This window comes from Arachis hypogaea, chromosome 6 (assembly GCF_003086295.3).
Source record: "Arachis hypogaea cultivar Tifrunner chromosome 6, arahy.Tifrunner.gnm2.J5K5, whole genome shotgun sequence".
NCBI lineage: Eukaryota > Viridiplantae > Streptophyta > Magnoliopsida > Fabales > Fabaceae > Arachis > Arachis hypogaea.
Window position 1 is genome coordinate 7,997,556 of NC_092041.1, and position 17,711 is coordinate 8,015,266.

Sequence of the window (17,711 nt, forward strand, 5' to 3'; positions counted from 1 at the left end):
AAGTAATTTTTTAATAATGCATTAAATATTGATTTGATATAATTATAATAAATATATGTTTCTAAATTAGTATAATTATATATTATTCATTAAATATTAATTATAATATAATTATAATAAAGATATTTTTGATAAAATAATATAGAATAATTAATTGATATATACGTGAATAATTTCATCATATTACGGGTAACAAAATTTTTTTATTATTAGTATTACTATTATTGATATTATTATTATTATTAAAATGATTAGAAGTATTTTTAATTAATAATTGATAAGTAGTTTAATAGTGCATTAAATATTAATTTGATATAATTATAATGAAGATATGTTTCTAAATTAATATAATGATATATTATTCATTAAATTATAATTACAATATAATTATAATAAAGATATTTTTTATAAAATAATTTAAAAAAATTAATTGATAAATGTGAATAATTTCATCATATGACGGGTAACAAAGATTTATTATTATTATTATTACTATTATTGATATTATTATTGTCATTAAAATTATTAAAAGTATTTTTAATTGATAATTGATAAGTAGTTTAATAGTGTATTAAATATTAATTTGATATAATTATAATGAAGATATGTTAGTAAATTAGTATAATTATATATTATTCATTAAGTATTAATTATAATATATTACAATAAAGATATTTTTTTATAAATTAATTTAGAATAGAAAAAATTTTATTCGTTTTGGAGGAAAAATAGAAGCATGAGAGATCGACATATCATTTTTAGTAGTTAGGGAAAAACCCAATTTTAGTATATTAAGTAGATTACATAGGAAACGACATTCTTTCTTTTATTTCTCCAACTTATTATTACTAATTTTCTACTTAAAAAAACATGTGATTATAAAGAAAAAACAGATTATTTTCCCTTTACATTCTAAAAAGTAATTATATTTGCATTTGAATCCATTTAATATTGAGGAGGATATTTAAGAGAATAATTACATGGCGAGTAAATAAATAAGTATCCAACATTACGAAATTGCAATCTTCCAGTTTCAGTTTACCTGCAGTTACGGCCATAAATGTTGTAGAGATACACCATAATCCATAACACTATAACAGTAGCTATACAACTACAAGACAAAATAAAGGTACAGTACAATGTAAACATGTTAACCAACACAAACACCCTTCGCTTGCACTGTTTCTATGTATAAAAGTCAAGCGTACGCGCCATCACTGGAAGTGAACTCAAAGCTTGGGGTTTTGGGGTGGGAGAAGGGAACAAATCCAAAACAAAAATTAAAAAATAAAATAACTTGAAAGAGGGAGGTCCCAGGTTTGGTTTGGGTGTGGGTGTATAGGTTCGGAGTGAGTGGGAAAGAGAAAGCGAAAAACCAGCATAGTGGTTAGTGGAGGAGAGTATAAAGCGAAACTTGAATTCCCTGCAATTGCAAATGATCTCTTCTGTATTCGGTAGAGAAGAAAAAAGGAAAAAGAAAAAAGAAAAAAGAAAAAAAAAAAGCTAAAAGGTAATGGAATTATGGAATATGAAAAAATCTCAACAACACTCAACAGCACCATCAAAGAGAGACACACCACAACCCACTCTTTAAAACCACTTTTATTTCTCTCTTCTTCTTCTCTCTCTCTCTTTCTCTTTCTTTCTCTCTTTCTTGTTCCTCACCTTAGATTCTCTTTTCTCTTCTTGCTTCTGCAATGTTGGTGAGCTGGATTGTTCTTGAACTTTGCCTCTGCTGAGGGATTCAAAAGAGCAAGCTTCTGTATTGCATTGTAGTGGTGTTCCAGTTATGGCGGCAGAGGCAGCATTCTCCTTCTCAGTGGCGTCCGTGGTGGAGGATGTGCTTCAGCAGCATGGCACTCGCCTCAAAGATCTTGATTTGGAGTCCAGGAAAGCGGAAGAAGCTGGTATTTTCCCTTCATTTTTCTGAGATTTTGGAATCGCTGATCATAATATGAATCTATGACCTCTGAATTCTGCATTGCTCTTTTTTCATTGCTGGGAGATAGGTTTATCAATGTCTGATCACTGTAAATTCAACATCAGAACAATTTAGTCCTTTGATCCACAATCCATCTTTCCGTGAATGTATTGATTTATCATCTTTATCTCTGTGACGGTTGCATATCTGGATTTTGTATGAGTTATTCTGAATTCTCAAATAGAAAATCATTGATGTGCAGCATCTAGAAGATATGAAGCAGCAGGGTGGCTTAGAAAAATGGTTGGAGTTGTTGCGGCCAAAGATTTACCAGCTGAACCCTCTGAGGAAGAGTTTAGGCTTGGTTTGAGAAGTGGGATTATTCTTTGTAATGTTATTAACAAGGTTCAATCTGGAGCTGTTCCCAAGGTGAATTAGATAGATCCTAGTTTAATTTACTCACTTTTCTCTTATTGTTTGTTTAGTATTTACTAATGTCTGCAATGTGTTCTTCATTTTAAGGTTGTGGAGAGTCCTATTGATTCTGCAATGATCCCGGATGGGGCACCATTATCGGCATATCAGTACTTCGAAAACGTGAGGAATTTTCTGGTTGCTGTCCAGGAAATTGGACTTCCTACTTTTGAGGCATCTGATCTGGAACAGGTATGTAAAATAACATACTTTTTTCTGTTTCAACTTTGTTTTTCTTTATAGAATTCGGATAGTGGTGAATTTAATTACGACCTTCCAATTTGATTATGCACTGCTTTGTCTTTCTGCTGAAACGCTGGTTATGTTTTAGGGAGGAAAATCATCCAGGATTGTGAATTGCGTCTTGGCCCTTAAATCCTATGGTGAATGGAAAAAGAGTGGGGCAAATGGTGTGTGGAAATTCGGGGGAAATCTCAGACCAGCTACATCAACGAAATCTTTTGTGAGAATGAACACAGAGCCATTTACTAATTCCTTGTCGAGGACCTCATCGATTAATGAAAAGTCTCTAACTGGTCTTAACAATGAAGCTGAATCTAATAGTAAAATGGTAGGTAAGCTTTATTTGTGGCATTGCTTGGCTAGTTGAGCTGAAAGAATAACTAATGGAATGATCATAATCACACACTTGCAGTCTGGTTCCCATTCATTGAGTTCGCTTGTTCATGCAATTCTATCAGATAAGAGGCCAGAAGAAGTTCCAATGGTAAGCTGATATATTGTAGGTGTTCCACAAATGATCAAGTTAGTGGCTACTTTGGTAAAATGCATTTGAAATTTGTATCCTGATAGAACAATTCTCAGTCCCATCACTAGTCTTCCACTGCTTCAGTACTATCGAGAGTGCGTTTGAGCCTGCAAGCTCCTAAGTAATATTTTTCTCTGCATGGAACAGTTGGTTGAATCTGTTTTAAGCAAGGTTGTGGAAGAGTTCGAGCATCGGATTGCAAGCCGAGGAGGTGAACAGGTACAGCCAAAAATAACTTCAAGAGATCCTGTTTCTCAAAGCAATGGGTCTGCATTGAAGTTTGTTATGCCAGATAAAAAGGTAACACAGTTACATTTTGTTATGCCTAGTGTTTGCAACATTCCAGGACCTTATGAAACTTAAGAATGCATTTTTGTTGTAATTGGTTAGGTGGACAACAGGATTAATATGGTAACAAAGAAAGAGGATTTCATTCAGAAAAGCCGTGTTGCTGAGCAATCAAGAAGCCAACTTCTGAGACAGAAAGAGCTATCTGATCAACAACAGAGGGATATTCAAGTAAAAAATCTTAGGCTGTATTTGTCATTATAATATATATATTTTTTACTTGATTTAATAAAATATTTTGGTTCATTATGTTTTTGTAGGAACTGAAGCACATGCTCCACACAACAAAAGCTGGTATGCAGTTTATCCAAATGAAATTTCAAGAGGAGTTCTCTAATCTAGGTACTACAGAGTTGGGATTAATTAATTTCAAGTTCTTTGCTCAATTGTTGCTTCCCTCATTAACATGTCATTATCTTATTTTAACTTCTATTATTCCATAGGTATGCACGTTTGTGGCTTAGCTCATGCTGCATCCGGATATCATAGAGTTCTTGAAGAAAATCGCAAACTATATAATCAAGTCCAGGATCTCAAGGGTAATAAGAATACTGATTAATGAGAGGTTTCTTTATTTTTTAAGTCCTAGCATAGAATTAAGATGGATTATTTTGTTTGATCAGGGAGTATTCGAGTTTATTGTCGAGTAAGACCCTTCTTTCCTGGACAACCAAACCAGTTGAGCACAGTTGAAAGTATAGAAGATGGAACTCTCACTGTACATATTCCTTCAAAGAATGGGAAGGGACGCAAATCCTTTAACTTCAACAAGGTTTTTGGACCATCTGCATCCCAAGGTTGGTTTGGTTTTAGGTCTGAGTTTTCTCCAGGATTTATTTGTTAGTGTGATTGAAAATTTCCCCCCTCATTTTGCAGCGGAGGTCTTCCTTGATATGCAGCCACTCATTAGATCTGTTCTCGACGGTTTCAATGTTTGCATATTTGCATATGGCCAAACAGGATCAGGAAAAACTTACACTATGGTAGAATTCAATTGAAGTTTTCTTTGGAAAAACTGAGATTTAATTTATTGAGCTTATTCTCATTTAGTTTTTTTAATACATAGACTGGACCAAAAGAGATCACAGAGAAAAGCCAAGGTGTGAACTACAGGGCTCTAAGTGATTTGTTTCTCATAGCAGATCAAAGAAAGGATACTTTCCACTATGATGTTTCTGTTCAAATGATTGAGATATATAATGAGCAAGTCAGGGATCTACTTGTTAGTGATGGAACAAACAAAAGATATCCTTTTTACCGGTCATTTGATTCTCATTTGGAAGTGCTTATATGGTTATTCCTGTCATGAATTATCTCTCTTAAAAACTTGAACTATTAGGTAGAGGCACATGAATGGTTTTAAATCCAATATGCTCTCTCATGCAATTTGGATTTTTTCATAGTGCTTAAGCTTTCATGAAGAACACAACCTTTTATTTGTACTGCTTGCCCTTAACCATTGATTACATTAGAAATCCGTAGTAGTTCCAACAAAGGGCTCAGTGTGCCAGATGCAAGCCTTGTCCCTGTATCATCAACACTTGATGTTATTGAGCTAATGAACCTTGGGCAAAGGAACCGCGCAGTTGGAGCAACAGCCCTTAACGATCGTAGTAGCCGATCTCATAGGTATATCCTCTTGTTGGCCAGTGTTTCATTCTGATGGTGTTTTGCAGGCAGTGCTAACTTGGTTATCAATTTGGCAGTTGCTTGACTGTTCATGTTCAAGGAAGAGATTTGACATCTGGAACCATACTTCGCGGATGCATGCATTTAGTTGACTTGGCAGGAAGTGAAAGGGTAGACAAATCTGAGGCCACAGGAGACAGACTAAAAGAAGCACAGCATATCAACAAATCCCTTTCAGCTCTTGGGGATGTCATTGCTTCCCTTGCTCAGAAAAACTCACATGTTCCTTACAGAAATAGTAAACTCACACAATTGCTCCAGGATTCACTGGGTAAGGTTTTAAGAGCTGTCTTGCTTATGGGTCAGTACTAGTAGTAACTATATTGCATGTGTATTCTCTTAAACTTTGCTGAATGCTGAGTCAGGTAGACCTTTTCTTTCGAATGAAACTGATAATGCTGTCTGATCGGGTTTTAATTTCAGGTGGACAGGCCAAAACACTAATGTTTGTTCATATAAGTCCAGAGAGTGATGCTATTGGAGAAACACTCAGTACCCTTAAATTTGCAGAAAGGGTTGCCACAGTTGAACTCGGTGCTGCTCGAGTAAACAAGGATAGTGCAGATGTCAAAGAGCTCAAAGAACAGGTTAATATTCAAATTTAACCACTTTTTCTTCATAACAAAATAAAATCTGACAAAAGAGAATATCAAATTCCATCACCACTTATATAAGTCTAACTATTGGGTTTTACTTCAGATTGCGAACCTAAAGGCAGCATTGGCAAGAAAGGAAGGAGAATCGGAACATTCTTTCTCTGGTAGCTCTGAAAAATACAGGACAAGGGCTGGTGATCTATCACCTTATCACGCAAGCCAGCGAGGCACAGATGCTGGGGATCGCCCTGGATGCCGGCAACCAATGGTTGATGTTGGCAATATAGGGGTATGCTCTCAAAATATAGAGTTTCTCTAAATATATAGCTAATTTATGCTTTTTGGTTGGTTATTAATATTCCTTGAACTCATGGAACTTGAACCATTCATCCTGCAGCTTCAAAGTAAGTCCAGATTTAGACACAAAACTCAAAGCTTGGATTTTGATGAGATGTCATCAACTTCACCACCCTGGCCCCCAGTAAGTAGTCCCGGGCAGAACTACGCAGAAGATGATAAAGAAACTGGTTCTGGAGAATGGGTGGACAAAGTCATGGTAAACAAGCAAGACGTAAACAAAACTGACAACCTCTTAGGATGTTGGGAATCACCGGGAGCCAACGGGAACTTATCCGATGTCTTTTACCAAAAATATCTGCAAGACTCTTCTAAGATGTACTCTGAACAATCCTACAACATGTTCATGGGAGGCAACCAGTTCAGCATGATGGCGGGTTCTGATGAAATGGATGAGCTTGATGCTGCAACCAGTGATTCCTCTGAACCTGACCTGCTTTGGCAATTCAATCATTCTAAACTCTCCACCATGACCATGACCAATGCAGTTGGATCGAAGACTAAGAGATCTATCCCAAAGTCAGCAAAGAGCCCAGAAATGAGGTAATACAAAAATGACATTCTAGTTATGATTATGATTTTTCAGCATCAGTGGATAATGAAAAATAACTGACTTGTGTTTTGACAAATTTTATAGCAGGATCGGTGCTTCTGTTTCAAATAGAACAGCAAGGCATCCAGCTCCAGTTGATGTCAAACGTAAAGCTGGCAATAGAAAGTAAACCTGGTTATTTAAAACGTAAAAAGAGTGATTTTTCTTTTCTTTTCTTTTCTTTTCTGTTATATATATTTTATTTGTCAATTTTTTCAATTTTTTAGAGCGAGGAGAGGTTTTGCCATATGTATATTTTTTACATTTTGTGTTTGTAACTTTTTTGTAATTTGTAAACACGCATATAATGGGAGCAATAATGCTTGTTGCTTGTATTGTGTTTTATCTCACACAGCAGCTTAGGGGATGTAATTTGTAAACACAAAACTCACTGCAATGGTTTCTGTCACTTTCTGTGAAATCAGTTTTCCCATCACCGTTTTTGTCTCCTCCTCCCCCTCATAATTAAACTGCAATCTTTTTCTATCTCCCACTCTTTGTTTTTGCTTCAAGGTTATTTTATATTTTTCTGTTTGTCATTTGTCAGTGTTTAAAAAGATTTATATAAAGTGTTAGTATAAGTGTATAACAAATATCAGTTTGATAATAGTTCAACTAAGTTGGTTTAATAGTTTATTGGTGTAATAAAAACCAATTGAAAAAGAAGGAGATCCATAAGAAAAAGAAAAAAGACTTAGTTAAATTTAATTACAAAAATAATTTATTCATAATATTTCTCAACAACTATTTTTACCATACTATAAATATGAATTTACAAAAGTAAAACACACATTTTCTATTATGGCGATTTTTTGTAAAAAAAAAAAAAACATAGAGAGCTAATTGGGAGAGAATTTTAATTTGCACACCGGAATATGAGAAGCGTTATATATATAATGTATTCTTTTATGATAAAAAAAACATAAAAACACGCAAATACATTTTTTTAATTGAATAATGCTACGCATAAAAAAAAAATTAACTAAGTTTAATCACATTGGTTTAACATAATAAAAGTCAACAATAATTAATATTATTTTAAATTTTATTATTTAATTTGGTTAAACTTATTCATAAAAACACTTAGATGTCTAACATTGCTAATAAATAATAATACAAGGATAAACAATCTCCCATCAGTCCATCACTTTTAAGTTTTAAGTTGTGATTTTTTGGTAGATTTTAAGTTTTAATCTTTAAGAGTGAATGACTGAATGGTTATGCGTTTTTGGACATGGAGTTAACGGGTTTTTGTGTTTTTTGGTCTGGGAATAAACGGCTTAACTCTCCACAGTCTACATAACACACCAGTGTATTATTTTTAATGTTTTATTTTTTGGACTGGGCGACAGCAGTGTATTATGTATTGGCGTTTTCTTTTATAATATGTTACAATGTAGCCCAAAGACCAAAAGTTATTGGGCTTTGACATTAAAGTTGAAAATATTTGGGAGCTATCATGTTTCCAATAAAAGTGGAAGATGATGTTAAAAAAAAAAAAAAAACAGTGGAAGATGCAACTATAGCATATCTTGGTGTCTCTTAGAACTTAAAAGAGCTGTATCTAAGTTCGAAATTTTGTAAAGGCTAAATAATGAATGGAACTCTTAAATGTTGTATCTCTGAGTTTGTAGGTTTATGATGTTATATTGCCAATGATAAACCCTTAGTTGAAATTTTAATCTGCCATGAATTAATTTTTAACGTCTGGTGTGGAGAGATATGAAAAAAAATTTCATTAATTTGTTTTTATACATCTAAGATAAAATAATAAAAAAAGAAAATAAAGAATGCTAAGAAACAGTAACTTTTGAAATTTGTAATCATAAAGTAGCGATGAATGATATTTTTAATAATGTGAAAGATTACTCATTTTTTTTTGTTAGTTACATGTTGGTCAAAATTTAATAAAACTACCGCCCTAAACTTTTCCAAAGAAAATTATGCAAAATGCAAAAGCAAAACTAAAATTATTCCAGAGCTTCTTTCTGAATACATGCACAATCTTACGGTGACAAGTAGTTAACTAAATTAAAACAGAGTTGTCTATGTATATGTATGTGTAAGCCTTAGATCGGTGAATGCAAGCCACATAAGTGACTAACCATACACCGACCACCACTTTTTTTTCTCTCTCTTCTTCGGCTTTTCCATGGACAGAACCTAATAAATAAATAAAATAGAATTTTATGTGGCTGAAAAGTAAGGAATAGAAGAAAGTCACGCAAGTTGTGGTGGTAGAAGACCCTGCAGAAACATCTGGAACTTTCCTAACTTTCATCACAAACACAAACCATGACTCTGCATTGGACTATATTATATATCAGTAATATTAATTGATAACATGTTATTTTTTCCGCCCCGCTGCTGACTAATAATAACTGAAATAACAGATCCAACTGTATATACAATATATGCTATTGAATTGTTGAAGATCAGAGGAAGGAAGATGTCTAGTGTGGTGGAGTCTAAGAGTGATGGTTGTTATTATTCGGTGCTTGGGGTTCGCAAGCACTCAACCGATCACGAAATTCGTTGCGCTTATCGTAAGATGGCTCTGGTACGGTATTCCAATTTCATGCATACGAATTTCGGTTTATTTTCATAATTACTGTTATTAAGTTAGTATATATTGCTCTTAATGATGCGTCTTGTATAACAGAAATGGCACCCTGATCGGTGGATCAAAGAACCAAAGCTTGCGGTGGAAGCAAAGAAACAGTTTCAGCATATTCAAGAGGCTTATTCAGGTGTGCTTTTATTTTATTATTACGAGAACGAATTATAGTCAAATGTGTCAAACAATTTCACGTTCTCATCAACTATATATTCACATGAAAATATTTTTATACATGCATTGCAATTTCTCTGTTAGTAACTTTTCGCTTTTCTATCTTTACTTCCGAGTCCAGTTTTGTCTAATAAAGGGAAGAGAATGATATATGACGCGGGAATGTTTGGTTTTATTGGAGAAGACGATGATGAGGTTTGTTATGTATGTGTGTCTCTTTTTCTCCCATTGGAGAGTTGAGAACCATTTTTCCTTGTTTAACTTTAATCTTTTGTGGTTATCATATTACAGGGATTTGTTGATTTCATGCAAGAAATGGTCTTGACAATGCAGAAAGTGAAACACCAGGTAGTCCCTCAATTCATGAAAAAATGTTATTTATACACTAAAATTAGCTACTAAAATTAGTAATCAATGTATTTATATATAAATATATATGTAGTTTAATTTATTTTTAACTTAGTATTTATATTCTAACATGAATTTTATATTTACAGTTGACTTTAGTGATTGATTTTGATGTACACGTATTATAATTGCAATTCATGATATACATGTATCAACTGCGAACAGTTATGAATTTCCTTAATTCATGATATACATATATCAAGTTATCAACTCTTTCCTAATTATTTTTACTTTTTAGGGTGAGAAATGCATGATGGAGGATTTTCAGGGAATACTAATGGATATGATAGCAGAAAGTGATGAAGGGAGTGGCAAATCCGGGTTATGTTGGAGCTCCTCTAATAGTCCTAAGAAAAAGACACGTATCTTATAGTAATTATAAGTTTATAACAACTTTATAATTAGAATTAAATAATCAATTATTTTGATTATCATCACCTTCAGCAATCTACAATTACATATTTTAAGGGCTTACAATTATTCAATCATCTCACGAAATATCTCTAATTTTATTCTTTATGGCGGAAATATTTGACGATAAAAAAAATTAGTTAAAATTTGTTTTATTTAATAATATTTTGATATTGAGAATCAATTTTTGGAGATTTCTAATGATCCTTCTTTTCTAAGTGAACCAGAAAGTCTTTTTGATAGTTATAATAAGAATTCTAGCTATCTGAATAATGTCTCTAAGAGACATGAGAATCATTACATGTATGATACTAAATCGAATTGGAAAAATGGCATTCATAATTGCATTGAAAGTTATCTTCGTTCTCAAATCTGTATTGTTAGTCACATTTTAGGTGAAAGTGATAAATACAATGACAGTTACTTTTATACTTCTATTTGTGGTAAGGGCGGAAATAGTAGTGAAAGCGAGGGTTCTTCCATAAAAACAACTATCACGAATGAGAATTTAACTAAAAGAGAGGATTCTAAAGATCTCGATGAAACTCAAAAATACAAGCATTTATGGATTGAATGCGAAAATTGTTATGGATTAAATTTATTAATTTTTGTAATAATTAATAAATATTAAATAAAATAAATTTTTATTTTTATTTTTTTTACATTATTATATTGAGTAATATTATATATTTAAATTTTTTTATAAATTAAATCTAATTAAATTAAACAATAAAATTTGAAATAATGTTAGTTATAACTAATTTTTATTATGTTAAACCAATCTTGTTAAATTTAGTTCACACAAAAATTTAAATGTGTAGTATATATTATATATACTGTATTAAGGGGTGTACAATTCTTGAATTTTTTATACAAGACTTAAAAGCTATAAGCCTATAATTATTATTCAGAGCAAATATATATTCTAAGTGTATATATCACTATATTAGCACCATAATGGCATCTTTGCCAATTGCCAATATGGGGTGCTGGCTCGAAAACGGGAAGTGTTAGCAGCATCAGGTAATTATGATTCCCGCCTGAATTATTATCCACATGATCAATTAGGAAGGGACAAAACCATGTGATCTTATTGCAAAACCAAATTCTCTCTGTCTTTTAATTTATGGCAAATACTTTCCTTACTCAAACAATGCAAGAATTGAACCCAGTTGTCATAGTTATACTTAAGATACAAAATGACAGCAGGAGCCAGGAGGTGACCAAATATAGAGAGTAAAATTAAGTACACCAACTTTCTTAAAATAGATGTCAACTTATTCATAAACGGTATTGGATGAATCACGATATTATTAAGGACTTGGGTATTACAGGATATCTAAAGTTTCACATCAGGTAGTATTTGTATTATGTTATTTTTTACTTTCCTATTTTTTTTAAGTATTTAATAATTGTATTAAAATCTTCGTTGTCTCTCTATAAAGTGACTCAAAATGATTTTTTTTTAGTATATATTTAAATATGTCTCTAAAGAATTTCAGGTTCTAAAATTTTTTTATTATATTAGGCTTCTGAACTTTATAAAAATAAGATATATAAAGTTTAAATCTGTTGTTTTTACTTAGACATATATGTCTTATTTTTGTAAAATTCAGAGACTTTTATGTAATAAACTTTCTTTGGAGATGAAAACATCCTATGCAAAATTTCTTAGGACATATTTAGGTATATACTCTTCTTTTCATTAGCTCCAATCTCAATCTTCATTATTAGATTATTTTGTGGTTTAGTTTCCCTTTGCTACATTCTCTGCATGTATGTCTTTTCCATATGAAAAGCTAGTTTAGTTATTATGGAATAATATTATGAGGGTAGGGCATTAGAGTGGTTACAGGCATAAATTGGTCAGTGAATCAATCATTCATGTCTGCTGAATAAATAAAAGGTTCTTCCGATTAGACTAATTGTCACAGTATGTGTATTTCAAGTTGGTGTCCAAAATAGATTCCTATTATAAACATCAGTACCAAAATAGCTTACTCTTTGGGCTGATAAGTAGCTCACTTTTATATCTAACTATAGATAAATTGGTGGAGAGGTTATTGGCTTAATGTACTCAAGAATTCTTAATCTTACAATTAAGCAAGCCATGAAGAAATCATAGTACTATGTCAGATGTGAATGTGAATGATGATAGAACGGATGGCTTGTAAATTCAATGATGATCATTGATCACTACTATGTTTTTGCATGCTTAGTGCTGGTTTAAGTGGTGGTCCCATTGAGAAGGTTGAATTTTTGTGAGTTAGCTACTTGGGGATCCCCAGTTCCAGGGTGGAGTGGGACAATGAACTACCATTGATGGAAATTGGTGTGGTGGCCACTCGCTATACATTAGATTTAGTTAAGAATTAAGAATATATAGCTGTCTAGCAATGGAGAAAAAAGCATATAAAAAAAGAGTGAAAGATCACTGAACTGACATAACATTTTGGACAGTAACCTTTCAACCGTGTTCAATTGTACATCACACACTCCTATAATTGTTATCCTCAATTTTTTAACCAGTTTGCATATTAGTTTAAGGTTGGTTGGTTGGTTGTGTTTGACTTGACAAGAAAAAAAAAATACAATGTCCTAGAAGCTATAAAATAATATCATTCATTCACCAACAAGATCAGTTTTGCATTGCAATATCAAGCAAGTTAACAAAGCAATGATCTCACTTACCAACAAGTAAAGAGATTGCAATATTTTTACCATCACAATGTCCAGCCATGGACAATAAATCAAAAGGTAGCATTCAACAAAGAAATATGCGTCTTAGGGCTGTACATCACCATCAAAATTTTTGTTACATCAATGAAGAAATTGAGGCTGTACATAAATATACACTGTTTAGATTTGACACTAACAATGGAATGTTGACAGAAAGTTTTAAGAGAAGGAACATATTTGCATCTGTGATTCTCTTTTATTGGAAAATTGTAAGGGAGATTGAAAAGATCTTGATAGGAACTTGAACTGTGTATCTCATGTACAGATTGAATGAAAATGAATGACTATGATTCTTGTGGATGTTGATTGAATAAGCTCGAGATATAACTAGAGGGTGAGTATAGAGAAGAAAAGCAAGAGGAAGACTTTGAATCTGAGTTATGAAGCTCAGGACATGGCTCAGGAAACACCTCACTGGAGAAACCGATCACATTAGAACAAGACCATGAAGAACTGACAGAGAAATTCAAGTTTGAAAGACAAATTGTTGTGAATGGTGAATCAATTAAACCTGAAAAGTTTCCAGCAACAGTGATATTTGAACCAATCATGTTCTTAAAAGTAATGCCATCAACAACAGGAAGTGCACTTGGATCATACTCTTCATCTGGATGGAGACCAGTGTTTCCACTCATGCTGATACCCAAATCAATATTTACCAAATCTGCATCAGAAATTAAGATGCCTTTCATATAGCCACCTCTTCCCTTAGTTGTCTTCAGTTCAATGCCAATGCGGGAGTTGAGTATATGAAGCTGCTCTGCAGTTACATCAGATATACCTCCGGACATCTCACTCCCGAATGCTAGGCCGGCGCCGGATGATGATTGTAGGTAAGCACCCCTGATGTGGACATTTGAGGATGGTTTTCCAAAGGCAACACCATACCGATCCCATCCACTCTTTAGCACAATTGCATCATGACCAGTGCTAATGTTGCTGCTTTCAATACAAACATTCTGAGAAGAATCTGCAAGGAGCAAAGGCTAATGTAAATCATAATGCCCCCCAAAAAATCTAGTTTATGGTGTAGCCTCAAAGAAAGCATTGACAGAGGTATGTTGAAGGGACTGATGAACCAAACAAAAACCTATACAATCATAATTAAAACTAGTATTTCTTGCAAAACTAAGGTTTTAGCTACCCAAAGGTGTGTTGCTTGTACAATATATCATTTATCAGGTAGGTAACAACTTTAATTTTAGTAATTTACCTGGGACTATACCACTTGTGTATGGAGATTCAGCAGGTGCAGTAGCTGTTATGTTCAGAATTTGGACATTGCTGCATTACAGAAACGAGAAAGATCGAAACAACTTAAGAGTTTGATTCATTCAGGGAGAATAAATATGGTCCAATTTGTACCTGCAATATACTGGATGAATGTCCCATGCAGGAGAGTTTAGAAATGTCAAGTTGGAAATTGTGACATCAACAGAATCAACAAACTCTACAAGATGCGGTCGACTGTGATTTAAGGAATGTGATTTGAAAAGTTCCCACCAGATAGAACCCTGACCATCAATAATTCCATTATCACCTGAGGAAATTAATCAACATGTATCAAAGTTTTAGTAAGGAGGAACTGCATTGCCAATAATCCTATAAGAGTGTAAACTTCAAAAGACAAGATGCTAATGCAATAATAACCTGTAATCACCACATCAGTCAAATTCTGTCCATAAATCAAGCTGCGATATCTCCCACTTGGAACATTAATTCCCCGACCATAAGATGGGAGAGAATCCACAACATCCCAATGATCATATTCCTGAGTGAAATTATGTATACAAAAATTTTAAGAGTGGGCAAAAAATTGGTGCTCAACAAATAGTATTATCCTTGAGATGCAGAAAAACCATTTTATGTGATTGAAAATAGGTCATTAAGCTAACAATTAGATTGAGTACACATGAATTTCTCATCCTTTTAACTTTCTTTATGACGGTTTGAGGGTTCAATATGTTTGTTATAAATCATAGCTTTTTCAATCAAACAAATTAACAAGAAAAAGGAACTAAAATCCAAGTAAGAAAAGAAAAGTACCTGAGATGCAATGATGGTAGCTCCTCTTTCAAGGAAGAGAGTGAGGTGGCTAATAAGGTTTAAACTTGCAGTTAGCCATTTGCCAGAAGGAACATATAGTTGAGCACCACCCTTATCAGTGAATGACTTGAGATAGAATATAGCATTTTGAAATGCAACTGTATTCAAAGTTTTCCCATCTCCAACTGCCCCAAATTCCAAGATGGAAACACTGTGAGGCCTAGCATTGTTCCTTGCTTTCTGCTCACATGGCCCAAGACTATATTCTTCTCCATTGCTTTCCAGTGCAGTGCTCAATGCTACAAGCAAAAGCACAGCCACCTAAAAAGAAGAGAGCCATAAAAAAAGGAGAGTAGAGTTTTAAAGTGCACTCTTAACTTCACTAGAATGCTGGAACTAGAAGGGGCAATATGTCCCCTAAAACAGAGAACACACTACCAAATTGACAAATTCACAAACAGTATTGAATCATTGCACAACTTTTGAAAAGAGAGAGTATCTTCAACAGCAAAACAAAATATTCCATCTCAGCTTCCGCTTGGAACAGGAATGCAGTTGTTATTATTAAACATGCCAACCCCCTTCATAATTCTCAAAAGCCAGGTAACCAGAAAAGTGCTTCTGAAACGTTATAATAGCTTATTCCACAAAGATATAATTATTGCAAGGAGAGAAAAGAAAAAACAAAAGGTGATGACTGATGAGGACCAACATGAATGTAAGCTAGGAAAGTCTAGAATAGTGAATCTTCCAGTATGGCAACTACCATGAAAAGAACAGTTTAAAACAGTAAAGCAATTAATGTTAACTACAAAGATCTCATCTATCTAGGCTTGGTTTCAGAGACAAGAAAAGGATATCTCAACCAACCAACCTTAGCGTGGTCACCAATCTCATAAATTTTTGTCTCCCCTCAGATTTCACTTAGAAGAAAACAATGATCTTAACAGCAAGATATTGACGTGATTCGTAATTATGAGAGTAATAACAGTAAGACAAAAACTTGGAACACAGTCACTGTTCAACCACAAACACATACATACATACACGGCAGATAGATATATAGATAGATAGATGATTCAAAAATCAAACCAATAAAAAGTAAAATAAGTTTGAGAAGCAACGTACTTACTAGACCTTTCATGTGTGTGTTCCTCCGGTGTTGTTGAGAAGCAGTTGCAAGAAACCTCTGCAAGCAGTTGAGGAACAGTTGCATGAAGAAGAGAAAGAAAGAAAGAAGAAGAAGAAGAACAAGAGAAAGAGTGGTAGCGGTATATCGTATATAATGGAGCGAGTTAAGTACTCAAAACAAGAAAACAAACGAGGGTGGTAAGAGAAAGCGACAGCTAAAAAGGAAATGCCAGCTCTGATTCTCTCTCACACTTATTCATTTAATCAAATTTCTACGCATCCAACAAGGAAAACTCTAATCATAATAATAATATTACCAACTAAAATTAAATTCAAATTATCTACTAACTTCATTTGCCATGAAAAAATAGAAAGAATTAAGGACCTGCTGCCCCTTGCCGACACTGATTGCCATTGGCGAGGTTTAATAAGTTATTATGCGATTGTGAGTTGAGTTGAGTTGATTTGATTTGATTAATTGGGGGAACTAATTAAGCAATTAACTACGTAATGTCTACTTAAGTCACATGTGAGGTGTGAGCAACTGGCTGGTCGGACAAGTTTTTCTTGTCTTCACCTAATCATTGCTCTTGTATAGTAGTATTGTATTTCATATATAAATAAATAATAATAATGATTGTATATCAGTATATGCAAATTAGTTTTTCACAATTAAAGAACTTTGCATCTTCCTTTGAATTCAACCTTCATCTCTTAATCTACTACACATGTATTATTAGAAAGGATTGCGCTCCATGCCATGTTTATAACAAAAAGTTGTGTCACAATCACATCCTATAAAATAAGTTCATGCATATTTTTATAAATGAATATGTATTTTTTTTGGTGATATTGCCTAAATTAAGAGTGATCAATATAATTTTACTATTAAATAATATAAAAATTACGTCATACTCTGTCTTATATTATGAGCTTGTTTGGGTGACCTTTTAAAAAAAATCTTTTTTATATTTATCTTTTTTTATAAGATCTTATATAAAACAGTAAAAGTAATTTTATATTTGGATATATCATGTAAAAAGATTTTTTTATCTATTAATTATGATTGGGTATAACAATATAAACATATTTTTTATTTATTTATTACATGAAAAACATTTTTTTAAAGAAAAAATATCTTTTAAAAAATATATAAATTACAATTTCTCAAAAAAGATGTTTTTTTCTAGTGCTTTTACTTTTACTATTAGAAATTTGTCAAATATACTAAAAAAATAAAAAATATATTTTTCATTGAAAAAAAAAATTTTATCAAAATAATAGCGCCCAAACAAGCATTATATGTCATATAAAAGCGATTATCATTTTCATATAAAGCAAGCAAAATAGACCATTTTAAAACATTTTCATTTAATTTTTCAAACATAAATTAGGCTATTAATATTATATAATTGAATTGCATAAAAAATATTGAAAAA

The 17,711-nt window shown here is 32.7% G+C and overlaps 3 protein-coding genes across 7 annotated transcripts; 2 read left to right on the forward strand and 1 right to left on the reverse strand.

Moving 5' to 3' along the window:
• The first annotated feature begins 1,225 nt into the window (after positions 1-1,225).
• LOC112695770 (kinesin-like protein KIN-14I) lies at positions 1,226-7,182 on the forward strand. 4 transcript variants are annotated; one of them, XM_072196631.1, is made up of 19 exons: positions 1,622-1,907; positions 2,010-2,088; positions 2,184-2,350; positions 2,444-2,587; positions 2,727-2,966; positions 3,051-3,122; positions 3,312-3,464; positions 3,555-3,683; positions 3,773-3,854; positions 3,956-4,051; positions 4,136-4,309; positions 4,389-4,495; positions 4,579-4,757; positions 4,980-5,141; positions 5,219-5,472; positions 5,625-5,788; positions 5,901-6,086; positions 6,195-6,697; positions 6,792-7,182. In XM_072196631.1, exons 1-19 carry the CDS (start codon positions 1,839-1,841, stop codon positions 6,874-6,876), a joined length of 3,045 nt encoding a protein of 1,014 aa, XP_072052732.1. In that variant the 5' UTR covers positions 1,622-1,838; the 3' UTR covers positions 6,877-7,182. The 4 variants fall into 4 exon arrangements, with proteins under 4 accessions (XP_025604020.1, XP_025604021.1, XP_072052732.1 ...); XM_072196630.1 differs by having other exon boundaries at positions 1,778-1,907; positions 6,795-7,182; XM_025748235.3 differs by lacking the exon at positions 2,010-2,088 and having other exon boundaries at positions 1,226-1,907.
• A 1,564-nt stretch (positions 7,183-8,746) lies between these two features.
• LOC112695771 (uncharacterized) lies at positions 8,747-10,425 on the forward strand. Of its 2 annotated transcripts, none has more exons than XM_025748238.3 (5): positions 8,747-9,306; positions 9,409-9,496; positions 9,659-9,732; positions 9,829-9,885; positions 10,184-10,425. In XM_025748238.3, exons 1-5 carry the CDS (start codon positions 9,196-9,198, stop codon positions 10,316-10,318), a joined length of 465 nt encoding a protein of 154 aa, XP_025604023.1. In that variant the 5' UTR covers positions 8,747-9,195; the 3' UTR covers positions 10,319-10,425. The 2 variants fall into 2 exon arrangements, with proteins under 2 accessions (XP_025604023.1, XP_025604022.1); XM_025748237.3 differs by having other exon boundaries at positions 8,757-9,306; positions 9,659-9,741.
• Positions 10,426-12,981: 2,556 nt separating this feature from the next.
• On the reverse strand, positions 12,982-16,675 carry LOC112695772 (probable polygalacturonase). The gene is made up of 6 exons (XM_025748239.3): positions 16,274-16,675; positions 15,142-15,462; positions 14,746-14,866; positions 14,461-14,635; positions 14,309-14,379; positions 12,982-14,065 (listed from the first exon to the last, which is right to left on the reverse strand). The coding sequence occupies exons 1-6, from the start codon at positions 16,355-16,357 to the stop codon at positions 13,380-13,382; spliced, it is 1,458 nt and encodes a 485-aa protein (XP_025604024.1). The 5' UTR covers positions 16,358-16,675; the 3' UTR covers positions 12,982-13,379.
• Between the last annotated feature and the right edge of the window lie 1,036 nt (positions 16,676-17,711).

Bases quoted from the DNA above. Each gene is read 5' to 3' on its own strand.
- LOC112695770 (XM_072196631.1), top strand. From the start codon at position 1,839: ATGTGCTTCAGCAGCATGGCACTCGCCTCAAAGATCTTGATTTGGAGT. The intron at 4,310-4,388 runs GTTGGTTTGGTT...CTCATTTTGCAG, and splicing joins TGGACCATCTGCATCCCAAG to CGGAGGTCTTCCTTGATATG. The intron at 6,087-6,194 runs GTATGCTCTCAA...TTCATCCTGCAG, and splicing joins TTGATGTTGGCAATATAGGG to CTTCAAAGTAAGTCCAGATT.
- LOC112695772 (XM_025748239.3), bottom strand. From the start codon at position 16,357: ATGCAACTGTTCCTCAACTGCTTGCAGAGGTTTCTTGCAACTGCTTCT. The intron at 15,463-16,273 runs GTAAGTACGTTG...TCTTCTTTTTAG, and splicing joins ACACACACATGAAAGGTCTA to GTGGCTGTGCTTTTGCTTGT. The intron at 14,066-14,308 runs GTAAATTACTAA...TGCTCCTTGCAG, and splicing joins CACAAGTGGTATAGTCCCAG to ATTCTTCTCAGAATGTTTGT.
- LOC112695771 (XM_025748237.3), top strand. From the start codon at position 9,196: ATGTCTAGTGTGGTGGAGTCTAAGAGTGATGGTTGTTATTATTCGGTG. The intron at 9,307-9,408 runs GTACGGTATTCC...CTTGTATAACAG, and splicing joins CTTATCGTAAGATGGCTCTG to AAATGGCACCCTGATCGGTG. The intron at 9,742-9,828 runs GTATGTGTGTCT...ATCATATTACAG, and splicing joins ACGATGATGAGGTTTGTTAT to GGATTTGTTGATTTCATGCA.